The sequence below is a fragment of the Camellia sinensis genome, chromosome 15 (assembly GCF_055761805.1).
Source record: "Camellia sinensis isolate YWXY chromosome 15, ASM5576180v1, whole genome shotgun sequence".
In the NCBI taxonomy this organism is placed as follows: domain Eukaryota; kingdom Viridiplantae; phylum Streptophyta; class Magnoliopsida; order Ericales; family Theaceae; genus Camellia; species Camellia sinensis.
The window spans coordinates 47,920,337-47,936,478 of record NC_138975.1 but is presented as its reverse complement, the minus strand read 5'-3'; the positions used below and the strand labels follow the sequence as shown (position 1 = coordinate 47,936,478).

The 16,142-nt window shown below is 37.5% G+C and overlaps 1 protein-coding gene across 2 annotated transcripts in view; it reads right to left on the bottom strand.

Annotated features, from left to right (window-relative positions):
• Positions 1 to 16,142, bottom strand: part of LOC114273418 (putative glucose-6-phosphate 1-epimerase) — a 28,087-nt gene continuing 11,945 nt past the window's right edge. The window contains exons 2-9 of one of the 2 annotated variants that reach the window (XM_028215200.2): positions 12,337 to 12,411; positions 10,295 to 10,351; positions 10,053 to 10,213; positions 9,511 to 9,651; positions 8,592 to 8,694; positions 8,406 to 8,505; positions 1,226 to 1,472; positions 1 to 319 (exon numbers count right to left, since the gene is read on the bottom strand). In XM_028215200.2, coding sequence (XP_028071001.1) covers positions 1,258 to 1,472; positions 8,406 to 8,505; positions 8,592 to 8,694; positions 9,511 to 9,651; positions 10,053 to 10,213; positions 10,295 to 10,351; positions 12,337 to 12,411 — 852 coding nt within the window. In that variant the 3' untranslated portion in view covers positions 1 to 319; positions 1,226 to 1,257. Of the gene's footprint in view, positions 320 to 1,225; positions 5,692 to 8,405; positions 8,506 to 8,591; positions 8,695 to 9,510; positions 9,652 to 10,052; positions 10,214 to 10,294; positions 10,352 to 12,336; positions 12,412 to 16,142 lie in introns of those variants that run through there. The other variant, XR_014357209.1, reaches the window with a different exon arrangement.

Below are 16,142 nucleotides of genomic sequence, written 5' to 3'. Positions count from 1 at the left end.
TAATATATAAACATTATTTCATTGCAATATATTTATAAATATGGAATCGAAACATTTGTGCTTATATATATGAAGAGACATTCAACCAAAGATGGTAATTGCAGGAAACAGGGAGGAAAAATATACTCTGTAAAAAATCAGAGATGTACAGACTATTAAACGTACTGGTTGACATCTTTCCATTTTTTCTTCCCAAATGCTAAATAGTACTCCAAAGTGATGCATGATTGACAATACCAGCATATGAATCTGCCTTCAAAATAAAAATCCTGGCAAGAATTCACCATGAAGCACCAAACCTAGAATTAAACAAGAGCACCTGCATAACATCCAGTCTCAAATTAAGAATCACACACAGAATTCAAGCATTCTTGAAACCAAATTTATTGTTGAGAGAGAGAGAGAGAGAGAGAGAGAGAGAGAGAGAGGTGGGAAATCCAACCAATGGATATTGAGAAAGCCTAAGTGCAAAGAGGATTTTCACAGAATGGTATCACTTTGTGTGTCTCAACTTGTGAATTTTTTCTGCCTTCTTAGCACATCTGATAGATATACATTGTTTGGCCATATGTAATCTTTAGCCTTAAAACCAACTTTACTACTGCCCTTAAAATCAATTTTCCTCCAATAATGCTTTCATTTTATAAAGTTCAACAAACAGAACCATATTTTGTCTAGTTGTTCCAATTTGTCTTCTTCTTTTTATTTTTTTTGTGTGTGGCTGTTCCATTATAGTGCAAATTTAAGAAACATTTTTCTCAATCACAACAGAAAGCATGATAAGCAAAACAAACGGAGATCAACTAACTACCCTACAAAGAGGTGTGATGCTTAAAACTCATGCTCCAAGGCACCTCATTCATTACCTTACATGCCCTCTTAAAAATGCTATAGTTACATTCTCATGAAATTGCTTTAACAAATATGAATCAGCTCGCATGTGCACGTGTGTGTGTGTGAAAGACAAACGCATGCACATCCTCCATTTTAAATTAGGGAAAATTCCCATTAAGTCTTTTTTTTTTTTTTCATACTATTCTCGTTAAATCCCATTAACACATGAATTAATTCTCTGATTATAGTGTTAACAGGACAACATGGGAATTTTATGGGAAAAGTAGGACTTATTGGAAATTTTCCCTCTAAATTATATTGCTAAATGAATCACAAATGTAGGTTTAGATGGCAGATGACAAACATATTATGAATGCGGTTCAGTAAGTACCTGTACATGGCAGCACCAAAACAGCCAACGTTTTAGCCGCTTTGAAGTACCTTCAGCGGATCTAGTTGTCCACTACAATAACTGGAAGGAACAGCTGAGAGCTCCTGCCTTCCTTTCCACTCCTCACCAGGTTTCAACGTGATAGGCTTTTCCACAGCTGCAGCCTCAACACACAGCATGTGCTTGTAGTCATCATCCCCCAAATCTGGGATTGCCTTTGCCTTCTTATCCCAGGGATTCCAAACCACTGCAGACACGAAAATTAAGTCCAATAACAAGCAAGTGCTATTGAATTTTGTATGTTGAAACACTTATGTAGTGTTTGGTTCACTGGAATGAAGGTGGATGGGAATGGAATGGTCATTCTTTAGCCTCCTTACGAAGAATGACCATTCCCTTAACAATGATAAATGATGATTCAATTTGCAGTACATTTTTCATAATTTTTTAGCGAACCAAATGTGAAAATGAACATTTTGATGAAATGATCATTCCCTTCTAGCTCACTCCAATGAACCAAATATAGCATTATGTTCAGTTCTACATATTTGCTCAATCAGCTCATTATCTAAGCCAATTTTAAGAGTGAAACTACAGGAATGGTCATATGATTCGTCAATATAAAGTCACCAATTGTCCAAAAGCTTTAAGCTGTTGGGAAATGAGTCCAACCATATATATCAAGCTATTCAACATCCTCCCCCACATGCAAAATGCAACTCCGTTTTGCATGTGAAGATGCAAACATCCAAGAGAAGAAAGAATGCAAACAGGGACCAAATGCAAATGGAAAGACTTAAACCTAAGACCTCCCCCATACCATGTTAAGTCACCAATTGTCCCAAAAGCTTAAGCTGTTTGGAAATGAGATATCAACCAATTCAACAGTCAGAACTAAGAACATAAAGGTCAGGATTTTACAGAAGCCTGTAAAAAGGAAGCCTGGGCTGTAACCTCTCTGCTACAACTGGAGGAATGACAATGTCAGATATACAATTTCAACCCTGAACTCTAGCAAGAACTGTCAGATTAAAACAGTTTTAAGACTTGTACCAAAACGAAAAAAATCAAACAGAAGGGGCCTATAAATCTCTTACAAAAATGTAACACACTGTCATGACAAAAACAGAAAGAAATTGGGTCCCTTGAACTTCGAAGTAGATAAATTATCATCTCAAGAGGGAAGGAAGATATAAAGACAGTGCTTAGAATATCAGCAATGGTTACATCAGTAACATCACCTTTTTTGCTAGGTTTGGCAGAGGGGGCAGGGTGTTATTCAAAAAAAGAAGTCCACAAAATCCATTCTAGGTGGAGTTTGGACACAAATTAACAACTAATCAAATAGCAAGTTGGGTTGTTCAACTTCAAATGTTTTCAAGGTTCATATCTGCAGCTTTTCTATGCATAACAAACGACCATGTAAAGATATACAAGACATATTGCTAGGTTCTATGCTCTCTGTGCAGAAGATAATACATGCTGGTAGCACATTAATTGCTTTGACCTTGCCTCCTATTCTACCCATAAAATAGCTTCAAGCCCCAAATCATAGTAAAACCTTCATAGCATAAATATATTAGGGTAAATTACACTGACCACCCCTGAGGTTTAGAAAAATACAGTGAGAATGTAAAATGAAGAAATTAGGGTTGAAGGTTAGGAGGAAGAAGAAGAAGAGAGAACTTTTGTATATATTGAAAACCAATTAATTCCCTCAACTTTACATCACTCAAATATATATAAAAAACCTAAAGTAGCAATATGACCATCGTACCCTCATCTTAAGTAAATATTAACAAGACAACAAAAATAACTAAAAGAACTATTCTAATACTCCCCCTCAAGCTGGAGCATAGAGATCGAACATGCCCAGCTTGGCAGACAAACGAAGAAATGAAGGCCGAGCCAAAGGTTTGGTGAGAATATCACCCAATTGATCCTCAGAACGAACATAAGGAGTCACCAGTTGCTTGCGGAGTAAGAGATCACGAATAAAATGGCAATCAACTTCGATATGTTTGGTGCGTTCATGAAACACAGGGTTATTGGCAATGAAGATAGCAGCCTGATTGTCACAAAACATGCGCATAGGAGTGGAAACAGAAAGCCAAAATCTTGGAGAAGAGACTGAACCCAGAGCATCTCAGAAGCAGTATGAGCCATGGCGCGATATTCAGCCTCGGCACTAGAACGAGCAACGACGGTCTGTTTCTTGCTACGCCAAGTGACAAGATTACCACCAACAAAAGTACAATAGCCTGAGGTGGAACGGCGGTCAGTCGTATTACCAGCCCAATCAGCATCACTGAAGCCAGCGACAGACAAGGAGGAAGATGGGCGATAGAGCAACCCCCGACCTGTAGCACGCTTTAAGTATTGCAAGATACGACATACAACCACAAAATGGGGTTGGCGGGGAGCATGCATAAACTGACTGACCACACCCACAACATAGGTAATATCTGGACGAGTGACAGTGAGATATATTAACTTGCCAACCAACCGACGATAACGACCAATATCAGGAAAGAAGTCGCCAGTGTCACCAGCAAGCTTGACACTAGAATCCATGGGAGTATCACTGGAGCGAGTGCCTAAGAGACCAGTCTCAGTAAGAAGATCAAGAACATACTTCCGTTGAGAAAGAAACAAGCCCTGAGAAGAACGGGCAACTTCAATCCCAAGAAAATACTGAAGATGGCCCAAGTCTTTGGTGTGAAATTGTTGTCCCAAATGCTGCTTCAAAGTAGCAATACCATTGGAGTCACTCCCTGAAATGATGATGTCATCCACATAGACAATAAGAACAATACTCCCAGTAGACGAGTGGCGAACAAAAACAGAGTGATCAAAAGTGGAACGGTGAAAGCCATAGGCAAGCACAACAGCACTGAAGCGATCAAACCAGGCACGAGAGGACTGCTTAAGACCATACAAGGCCTTCCTTAATCGATAAACAAGATGCTCTTGGCCGGGAACAACATAGCCAGGGGGCTGATCCATATGGACCTCCTCGTGGAGATCACCATGGAGAAAAGCATTCTTGATATCCAGTTGATATAAAGGCCAAGGCTGATTAACTGCAACAGAGAGAAGAATCCGAACAGAGTTAAGACGGGCCACAGGAGAAACGGTCTCCAAGTAATCAACACCATAGGTTTGGGTGTAGCCTTTAGCTACTAGGCGAGCCTTAAGTCGCTCAACAGTTCCATTAGGAAGATACTTAACAGTATAAATCCAACGACAACCCACAATAGATTTGCCAGATGGCAGAGGGGTAAGGTCCCAGGTCTGATTTTGATGAAGAGCATGCATTTCCTCATCCATGGCAAACTTCCAACTAGAGATGGACATAGCCTCAAGATAGGTGCGAGGAATGGAAATACTCGACAAGCTACAAGCAAAAGAGTGAAGACCAGGAGAGAGACGATCATAAGAAACGAAATGAGCAATAGGATGTTGAGTGCAAGTGCGTTTACCTTTGCGGAGGGCAATAGGAAGGTCATCAGATGGTAGAGCAACAGGTGGAACAGGGGCCTCAGACGAAGGAGATGAACTGGTCGAGCCATAAGACACAATGCGACGAGCTTGAGACCGTTGATAAACCTGCAAAGGAGGGGTAGAAGTGAGAGGAGAGGGAGAGGATAGAGGAGTGGATGTGGAAGGAGCATAAGAGGGAAGAGTAGGAGCGAGAGAGGCTGGCTCCCCCTCACGAGAAGAGAGAAGATCAGTAGATAACTGTTGCCCAGAGGAAGAAAAAAACGGAGTAGACTCAAAAAACGTTACATCAGCACTGATAAAGTAGCGACGAGACTCAAGATGATAACACCGGTACCCTTTTTGAGTGCGAGAATAACCTAAGAACACACACTTACGTGCACGAGGAGATAACTTATCCAACCCAGGGTCAAGAACATGGACGAAGGCCACACACCCGAAAATGCGAGGAGGCAAGGGAAAAGGAGATGTGGTGGAATATAGCAGAGAATAAGGAGATGTGTGTACAACACTAGAGGGCATGCGATTGATAAGCAAACAAGCAGTGAGAACAGCATCGCCCCAAAACTGTTTGGGGACATGCATATTAAACATCAGGGTGCGAGCAACATCTAGCAAATGGCGGTGTTTCCGTTCTGCAACACCATTTTGATGAATAATACCATGAGCATCACAAAAGGTAGTAACAATAGATTGCACATATTCTAAGGCATTATCAGACCGAAATATCCTAATACGTTTGCCAAATTGAGTAAAGATTTCATTATAAAACTTAGAGATGATGGAAGGCAAATCAGATCTTTGTTTCATTAAAAACAACCAAGTCATCCGAGAGTAATCATCCACAAAAATAACAAAATAAAAGAACCCATTAACAGTAGGAGTTCTAGAAGGACCCCAAATATCTACAATGATGCTTCCCAAATTGACAGGCTTCACACTCAATCTGAGAAACATGACTCAAACCCGGAATAGCTAACTTGAGCTTGGCCAAGGAGGGATGACTCAAGCGAAAATGCCACTGAAGAGGAGATACACTAGCACTCAACACAGCAGATGGAGGAGGAGACGTCTCAGCGTCCAAAAAGTATAAGCCATCCTTCTCATGCCCCGAACCAATCATCCTCTTGGTCTGGAGGCCCTGCAAAACACATGAAGTAGGAGAAAAGGTTATTGAACAATGGAGAGCTTGAGTCAATTGGCTAACAGAAAGCAAATTAAATGGAAATTTAGGAACATAAAGACCAGAAGGTAAGGACATGGATGGAGTGGGATGAAGAGGACCTTGACCACAGAAAGGCCGAGAAGATCCATTAGCAAGTATAATGGTATGATCAACAGGTCTAAGAGTATCAAAAAGAGAGGAATTACCAGAGACATGAGAACTAGCACCAGAGTCTAGGAGCCAAGGCTGAGAGGACTTAGCCACACATGCAATATTACCTGAACTAGCCATGGTAGCAGTAGAGGAAGAAGGTAGACTAGGCCGGAGAGACTGGACAAGGGCAGTAAGCTCACTAATTTGAGTAGTGAGTGTCTCATGCGAAGTAACAGGAGAAGCATCCGAGCCAATGGACAACAAGGAAGACTGTGAGGAGGGGACATCCATAACCTGATGGACATGATCAGGTCTGCCATGCTTTTGCCAACACCAAGGTTCAGTATGACCTTGGGAACCACAATGAGTACACTTGCGATCGCCACGTGTACGAGAACCAGGTCCACTACTACTTCCACCACGGAAACCACCACGTGAGCCACCACTACGAGAACCACCTCCACGAGAGCCTCGGAAACCAAAAGAACTATGAAAACCCCTGCGAGTAGACACGTGATCACTACTACTAGAAACCAATGCAGAAGATGATAAAGAAGACCCAACAGTGGATTGTGCTTGTCCCAATGAAGAGCGTAACAGCCTAGAATAGGCATTGGCAGCTGAAGGTAGAGTGTCCTGGCAAGAATCTGATCTTTGAACCCTCGCAACTCAGGATCTAAGCCAGAAAGTAAAGAAGCCATCATAAACTCCTCCCAATGTTGTTTTTGGGTGGTCACATCAGTTGTGAAAGGTCAATGCTGTAGTAACTGATCCCACAAAGTCTTGAGACTACTATAATAATCAGGGAGAGACCGGCCAGATTGACGCATAGCAAAAATCTGTTCATATAACTCGTAGACCCGAGAGACATTACTTTGAGTTGAAAAAGACTCAGCAAGGGAGTCCCAAATGGCCTTAGAGGTATCACAAAATTCCACGGTAGTAGCAACCTGTGGTTCCAGACTATGCCAAATCCAACCCATCACACAAGAATCCTCACAACACCAATCATCATAATCCTTATCATCAGTAGGAGGAGGGAGTTCACTAATATAGCGGGACTTCTTCTTACCTCGTAAGAAAATCTTGACAGCATGGGCCCAAGCCAAATAATTAGCACCATTCAATTTCTTTGTAGTGATAGATTTAGGCATATCATCATCTTTACCCATAGCTATAGCCTTAGCCTCAATCTCAACCATAATGATCAACCAGACTTGCAAACAGCCAATACCCACAATCACCACTATAAACACAGAACTAGCTCAACAACCAAGTTTGGACCCAAATGAGACCAACACATCAACTCAACAGTAGCAATCAATAAAGAGAGGACAAATATCCCTTGCTAGAAGGGTTTCAACCCTTATATAGGAGCTTTCAATAGGTAGAACCGAAGAACACAAGGTGACTGGACCAGAAACAGCCAAAAATCAAACAGAATATCAACCCAATAGGAGTAAAACAACAAATTAAGATCAAGGACCCTTGGAGGGGTGATTTTCGGCTCCTAGGGAAGTGAGCCCAGCAAGAAAAACCAGAAAAAAATAGTCCCAAAGGCATATTCAAAAAAACAGTCCCAAAAACACGAAATAGTTTCAAAAATCGAAAACTCACATCAGGGATGATCAAAAAATTTCACAAAAATCACCATAAATCTCAGGAGGCAATTTTGAGTCTAGGGGTGAAGGATCCGTCCGTACACTGCTTACGTCATGCTGACGTCACCGTACGGCTGATGACATCAGCACGTCTCGGTCACCTCAGATCGATCTTTAGAATCTGTAGAACCCTTTCTAATGAAGAAGAGATGGCTCTGATACCAAGTGAGAATGTAAAATGGAGAAATTAGAGTTGAAAGTTAGGAGGAAGAAGAAGAAGAGAGAACTTTTGTATATATTGAAAACCAATTAATTCCCTCAACTTTACATCACTCAAATATATATAAAAAACCTAAAGTAGCAATATGACCATCGTACCCTCATCTTAAATAAATATTAACAAGAGAACAAAAATAACTAAAAGAACTATTCTAACAAATACAATAAGCTTCACAAGTTTGGCATAATTACACCAACCTCCTTTTACTAAGGCTAAAGCAACCAAAATTAATGCAAATTGTGTAAAGACAAGAAGAATAAACAAGGTAAAATATACAATTTAGTGTAAAAGATATGACAACAATGTTTTTTTTATTCATACAACTAACGAATTACTGATGAAATAAGTGTTATGTGAATTAAAACCTTAAGGGAACTCAATGTATTTTCTCCAAAGCGCAAGGAAGGTTAGTACAATTTACCAAATATATTAATAGAAAGCTCAAAAGTCTGATGAAGCAGATAACATGGCTAAACTCACCAGCATCAGGAAGTCCATCCTTCCGCAATACAAATGTTCTTTTTTTCTCATGATCCAGAATTGCAATCTTGGTCGGCGTACTGACATATACTTTGTCCACCTTTTCCACACAGAAAATCACCAAAATATTAGTGAAAAACAACAAGAATACCGCCACATAATCCATTGGAGAAAAAGAATACTAACTTCTGATTCAAATGTAATTGCATCCCCTTGCTCAGTAAATCGCTGTCTATCCTGCAGGTTATCTAGATAATCCAGCGTCTCCAGACCTTCTATGCGCACTTCACTGATTGTAACCAAAATTCAATGTCAGGTAACCAGTATTTGAGCATAGAGTTGTGCAGAATTGTTTTTTCAGGAGTATGTTGTAGACATTATCAGGAGAATTTGATAATATTTGGAACAGTTAAACTGAACAACCTACTTATACTGTTAAGAAGGAGAAACAAAAAAGAAAGAAAAAAGAAAGGGAATATTAAGAACGGCAGGCCTAAGCCCCAAGCGAATTGGAGAATGCAATCGCAAAAGACACCGAAAGCATAACAGAAACTAAACTACAAAAAATATCCACAAAAAATATGACGACAGCCCTCTATATGCACCATATAAACTATAAAAAACCTCCCTGCTTTCAAGGTCCTAACTCCCTGTATGTTTCTTCAATTCATTATCCACTAGCACCATTAATATCACAGCACATTTTGGCAAGCTTGAAATCTTATTAATTTATGTGAAAGACATCACGTGTTCATTATGACAGTATCTACATTGCTTCTTTCTTTTCCTATATTTTTGTCCCTCTTTTTTCCTGATACATTTGCAATTTTTACTGATACATATGTAAGAAATATATTTTTTCATCTTCACAATCATATATAGGATCATTTCTGAAAATTAAAAACATTTCACATATGTGCTATGTGTTTTGCTTAATGTTCCAAGTGTTTCCCAACAAGTTTCAAATTCTTTCCTTGAAGTTTTTACAGCCTGACACTCCAACATAATGTACACAAGGTGGCTGACCTCAGGTATACCGAAACAGATGAAGAAACAGAGCATAAAAATCATAGATGACAACAAGAAGTCGAGTCTGTGAAAAAACCTGATATCAGAAACAGAGAAATAATTGTTATAGGCAAATGTGAATGTAAATGACTTTCCATCTGTGTTGGTATTTCTAATGCGGGATGTCAACATCAGATCTCCTCCAGGTCCCAGGGTCACCCTAAGGCGAAATTCATATCTGCGAATCACGGAATTCTGAAATATTAATTGATCCACGTCCAACAAGAGACCAGAGACTGTCATATTTACATGACCAATGTATGACAAGAGAACCGTCAATAAATTCAAGAAAACATATTTGTAACCAGATGCACAGGCACACACATGTACAAATTTGCAGAATGCAAAAATGAAAATTTCTCTTGGGGTGGGTAAGAAAATAAGATGACTAACATCGAGCCCAATAAATAAATAATGTTGGCACAAGCAAACTAATTGAATTCAACAATTTACCTGAAAGAATTTTCACTCAACAGGAAAGCATGGAGCTCAAATAACTCAATCAAAATGCCTTTCTAAAGGATGATTGCGTGGAATATTGGACCGAATTAAACATATTCTCAAATTTGAGTTGTGCACCTGTGAGGCCATGTCTTTGCATCTTCTTCAGAGTGTTTAAGTATTAAGTCAATAAAAGCTTTGTTGGTCCTATTTGTTGCAAAAGGAGGAGGATCGGGATCAACACTCCAAAACCTATTCCTTGCAAATCCATGTTGTTCTAGAGGACCATGACTTCCAAACTGCATATGGCGAGTATTCCCTCAGAAAAATGTAATATATGAAAAGCAAAAAACAGATTGCAGAAAGAAAGTTTTACACACTTGAGGAAAGCAGAGTGGAATTCCTCCACGTATAGCCTTTGGAGGCTTGAAAATAGCCTGCATGAAACTCAAGTACGTTTTAGAAAAGAGAAGAACACATAATTATGCAACAAAAACTGCAGAAAAGAAAAGCATATATATATGCAGATTAAATTATTCATGGGGGTGTAAGAATTCGTGGTTGAATCTGGGAAACTGGCTCAGCAAGAATTAACAACATAAACCTATTAAGCAAGGGGTTGTTCAAATGCTGCAGAAAAGAGACTTGAGAAAAGAAAAAGCAAGTCGATCACTTTGAAGATAAGAAAAACAAATTCCAGTCCCATTGACATTAGGCTTTAACAGTTACTAATTTGGACAACTGACAATTAAACCACATTACCTGAATTTAAAAACTTCAAGGTCTAAATAGATGAAATTGATAATTTAAAGATAAAATAGAAAAAAATGGCAATCACTCTGTTTGGTTTCCATTTCCAGAATTCACTTTTCAAAAAATTCTACTTTTTCGTTTTCCATTTTTTTGTTTTCACTGAATTTTTTTAATATTTTAAGGAATTTTTTTAATTTTTAGACACACCTAACATAAATTAAAAAATATAATATTTGTGAAAAAAATCTTTAAAAAATTCACTAAAGACCAAAAATACAAACAAAACAAAAAACAAAAAACAAAAAACAAAAATTCAGTACATTTTTTTGTATTTTTGTGTATTTATTAATTTTTTAAAATATTTTTTCACAAATATTTTACTATTTAGATACATCTAAGTAAAGTGCATCTAAAAAAGTAAAAAAAATCACTTAAAATTTTAAAAATATTCATTAAAAACAAAAAACTCAACTTCTAGAAAATTGAATTCAGAAAATTGAAACCAAACCCACTGAATAATTTAGGAGATGAAAATAAAATTAACCCTATTTTCAATGTTTTGTAAAATTAACCATATCTTACCAATTTTAATGAGAAATGAAACATGAATTTTAATATATATATATATATATATAGAATCACAATTTTTCTTCATTTCTCACCATTTTCTTAGCTTCTCAATAATCCAATAAAACCATGATATTTCCCTTCTGTCAATTTTCTTTTAGTTCTCACCAAACCCCTTGAGATCTAAACATAATTGTGTGAACTAGTCATAGAAGAGTGTGAATTAGTTGTAGATGATTCGAACCCCATTCCTTCAGCTCAAGCAAGCTAAGTCCACATGGAGCCGCATTCAAAAACTTCTCTCTCCTTTGTTGTCGCATAGCTTTCAACTCTCCCTCCCTCTCACATGGCCACACAAGGAAGCCTCCATCTTCAAAAACAACTCAAAGGTATTGATCAAATACTCTGTTTTTCTCATATAGACTCGCTCATGTGTGTGTGTGTGCGCACGCGCGTGTGTGATTAATTGGTTGTTGGTTTGTAGATCTTTGTAAGCACTTGGTCAATGATAAGGTGGAAGCCCCCAAAATGGGTGATCGAAAGATCGAATCACTATGCATATCTTGGTGGTCATTACTTTTGATGGTCTTTCTTTTTGGTTGACTCCTGTTTCTATTATATTGATCAAAAGCATCCAGCAGTGCCAACTCGATTCTAAGAGTTAAGGCTGGTGCGCCACCCTTTCTTTCCCCCCTGACCATGTGTGGGCCACACTTTAAAAAGGCCCTATGGGCGTTTTTCACTTACTTGTGTAAGCTCCCCCGCCAGTTCACGCTCCTTTTACCAACAACCTGGCGCTTCGCCATTTGACCGATACATGAATAATCAACACACATCAATAAGTACTCAATTGATCTGAGGTACTATATGCTGGACTAAAGACCATCCTTCGAGGACAGCAGGTCATCTAGACTGTCTGCCCCCAGCATCTATGTGCTAACATTTGGTCATTTATGCAAGAACATATATAACTCTAAGTAATGCATTAGTTTAAATCTCTTTTGGGGAATCACTAGAATCATCTCTAACAAAGATGTTTAAATGTTATCGAGTTTCCAAAGCCATAATGCTCAAGAAAGAAGACTAAAATGAAATATGGTACCTTACTGCTGACAAAAAGCAATTCTTCCCCATGATCATTCTTCCATGATGTAACTTGACCGCCATATAGATACACCTGTTTAAACAAACAAATACGAATGTGATAAGATTGTCAACATATATGCTTTTGAAACTTAGGTGACAAGACAATTCAACAATTTAATTCAAGTCCAAAGTGCACAATGTAACTTCATCAGCACTGAAGTTGGAACACAGTCAGAAACAGAAAAGTGCATTGAAAAATTAATCAAGAAAGAAGCAGAAAGACAAGATGTTCCATAGGGGATGAATATGACACTTGGTAGTCAACCAAGGCAGTCCATGTGTGTGAACCCTACATGCCACTGAAGTTGCATTCAACTATGTGCATGAATCACTATTCAATAATTCAACCAAATGATATCAAAATAACACTGTGTAGCAAGGAGTTCAGAGTAGACAAAACAGACACAAATCCAAACCTTTCTGTCAGATTGGCAAAGAACAAAGAGGATTTGAAAGGATTGGAGCTAAAATGACACATCAAAAGGGAGGAGATTTTTTAGTAAAGAAGCAAGGGAGAGCACAAATACATGGATTTGAAAGGTTGGAGAAAAAATGACACATCGTAAGGGAGGATATGCTTGAGTAAAGATACAAGGGCAGAAGTATATACAACATAGATTTGGATACTTTCTATAAACACATTTACCTATTGTTTAAACTCTTTACCAATCCAAGAACATTACATTTCAGTTCAAGTGTTCCGTAAGACAGTTATGACCATATATCAGAAATGCATACAATCTTCCTGACTAAAGAAGGGTAGGTGGGTATAACTCATCTGATTTACTAGATAAACTGAGTACATTTGTACATGAGCAAGAGCAACCCTAAGGTGCTAAGAATTTGGTTCACACATAAGGAAAAATAAGTAATGGATTGATAGAGAAAAGAGAAAAAAAAAAGGGGGGGGGGGGGGGGGGGGGGGGTCACTGTACACAGATTTAAGATGCATTTTGTGCTGCATTCAGCAAATTTACCTATTGTGTTTAAACTACTTTATTAATCCAAAAGCATTACATTAGCATTTATTTCTCTAGTTGCACCAGAAAGTTCTAACCATATAGAAGAAAGAAGGACTATGCGTAGGTCCTAATAGGTAAACTTATTGTTCAATAGGTCTTGTGATAATTAATGATATTTTTCATCAAACACTATTAAAAAAGTCACTAATTGTTAATTTTCAACGACAATTTGAAAATTATCACAAAAATATCACTAATTATCAGTTTAACAACATTTTAAAAAAATCGTCACAAAAAAAGGCCACTAATTTTCAACTTATAGCGATAGTTTGAAAATTTTGTCACAAAAAAAGTCACTAATTGTAAGTTTAGCGACAATTTATAAAAACCGTTGACAAAAAAAAGTCACTAATTGTCAATTTTTAGCGACATATGCAAAAAGTCGTCATAAAAAACTATTTACTAGAACTTATTTTCAATAGGACTTTGTGGCAATTAAGTCAAACTATTAGGACCTATTGGTACTTTATCCTAAAAGAAACATATACAATAATCTTGATCAGCAACTATCTTAGCTAGAATAGCAAAAGATATACTTCAGCTCCCTTTGGCCCACAAAAACATCATAACCAACAAAGCCAGCAGGAGTTAGTAATCTCCATTCAACTTACTTACAATCTCCACTAGAAAAGGCCAAGGGGAAAGACTTGGGGCCTTTTTTTTTTTTTTTTTGGATCAGCAACAAAGACTTGGGGCCTATTTGAGAAAACTAAAATTAAGTACTGAAAAGTTAAATGCTGAAGACTTTAATCTACTTATTAATTTTAAGGGGAAAAAAATCAATTAGTTGCATCTAAATTTAAGCACCAGACTTAGTTAAGCTATTTGACAAGTACAACAAGCTCAAGTTTAAAAATTGTTAAGCGTACAATTTTTCCATTATTATAGTTATTATTAGCATCATTTTAAGAATATTTTTGTACATACAATAAAAAATGTCATAGACCTAACACACAAAACAAAAACCCAAAACAAATTTTGTCACATGTACTTGACCATTGAACTAATTACATACAAAAAGGATATTCCCTAAATACTTGTATAACCCCATTTCACTCAATACATTTCAATCTTTCAATTCAAACACAAAATACCCATGGTCAATTGATACATACATAAGTATTTAGGGAGGAATGTCCATTGGAGATCAACTGATACATACATAAAAGTGTAAATGAATATATACACACGCAAACAGACCCACTGAATGCGAACTGATATATGCATGTATATGAATATTTAAGGAGGAATGCCCATTGGAGATCAACTAATACATACATAAAAGTGTCTATGCACACACAAACATGAACACTTAGAAAGACCCAATGAAAGGCTTGTGCCATCATATGATTGATGAACGATAGAAACCTTTACATCAGCATTGTTATTACGTGATTCCTGGACAATAAATCAACGAAAAAATCCAACAAGATGACTGATGCTCAGGTACAACTAACCAACTCTCCTTTGAGAGAGAGAGGGAGAGTGGCATTGCAAGTTGCAACAAGACAAAGCGAGACTTTGCAAAGACAAGAGGGTGTCATGTATAGAGAGAGAGAGAGAGAGAGAGAGAGAGAAGGTAACAATTGCACATTATCACACACATTTAATAAGATAAATAACTGTACCTATTCAATATTAAGTACTTAATTGTGTTAACAAACAGACCCTTAGACTCACTAGAACTTGTCTGCATGCATCCAATGTTCATGATCAGCAAACATCTTAGCTACAGCAATTATAAAAAAAACTTGAACTACCCTCAGTCAACAAAGACTTCTTAACTAAAGAAATCAAGAACATCTCATTCAACTGCCACCTCATTTAAAAAGGCTAGACCCACTAGATCAGACTAGTACTATTGAGGCAGTACAAGAAACCCTACATAACTAATCAATAACAAATTAAAAAATGCAACAGATGTTGAGAAACCACATAAAAACTTAAAAGGAGTTATTGACGATGTAACCAATAAATGACTTGATACAAAACAATTACTACAATGATAGAGCCTAAAGCCATATCTTCATATGTCAGCTTGTTTGAGCAAACTACAATGTTCATCAACCACTGTCAGCAACTTAAATCATAACAAAGCATTTGAAGGCAAAAGGTTAAGCAAAGCACATTAATCTCCTCGAGGTGAGGCATAAGAAAAATTACATTAAAATAATGCAAACTCAATCATATCCAATTGGAATGGATTGATTGATTGGAATGATAAAGGGGTGTGCAAATGAATTGACCAACTCGATAAACTAATTGAACCTAGTCTTCATGATTCACTTTGGTTTTGTAATTTGAAGAACCAACTTGGTTTTGTTCTGGGTTGGTTACCTGGTTTACCCAAGTGAACTTGAGATTTAATTCATTTATATATTAAATGAACAAAAAACCCTGGGCATGTGTAACAAAATAGCCTCATAAGCTCTATTATCAATTTATCATGCATTCTATTATCAAAATAGACTCAAGGTTAGTAGGCCAAGATTTTACCATTGAACCAATGGTCACCACTGAATGGATATATAATGCAAAAAAGACTTGAGGCTTCAGCTAACTTCTTGATGTAGGATACAATCCTCACCCTGGTGTGTATTGAATATGGATATATAACAAAACAAGGGAGTTGGTGGGACATTTTTCTTAGATGTCACCATGGATGGTGAGGATTAATTTAATCTGATGGTGAGAAATCTATAAGGGCTGATGTGTTAGGATTGGTCCACCCAACTGGGTC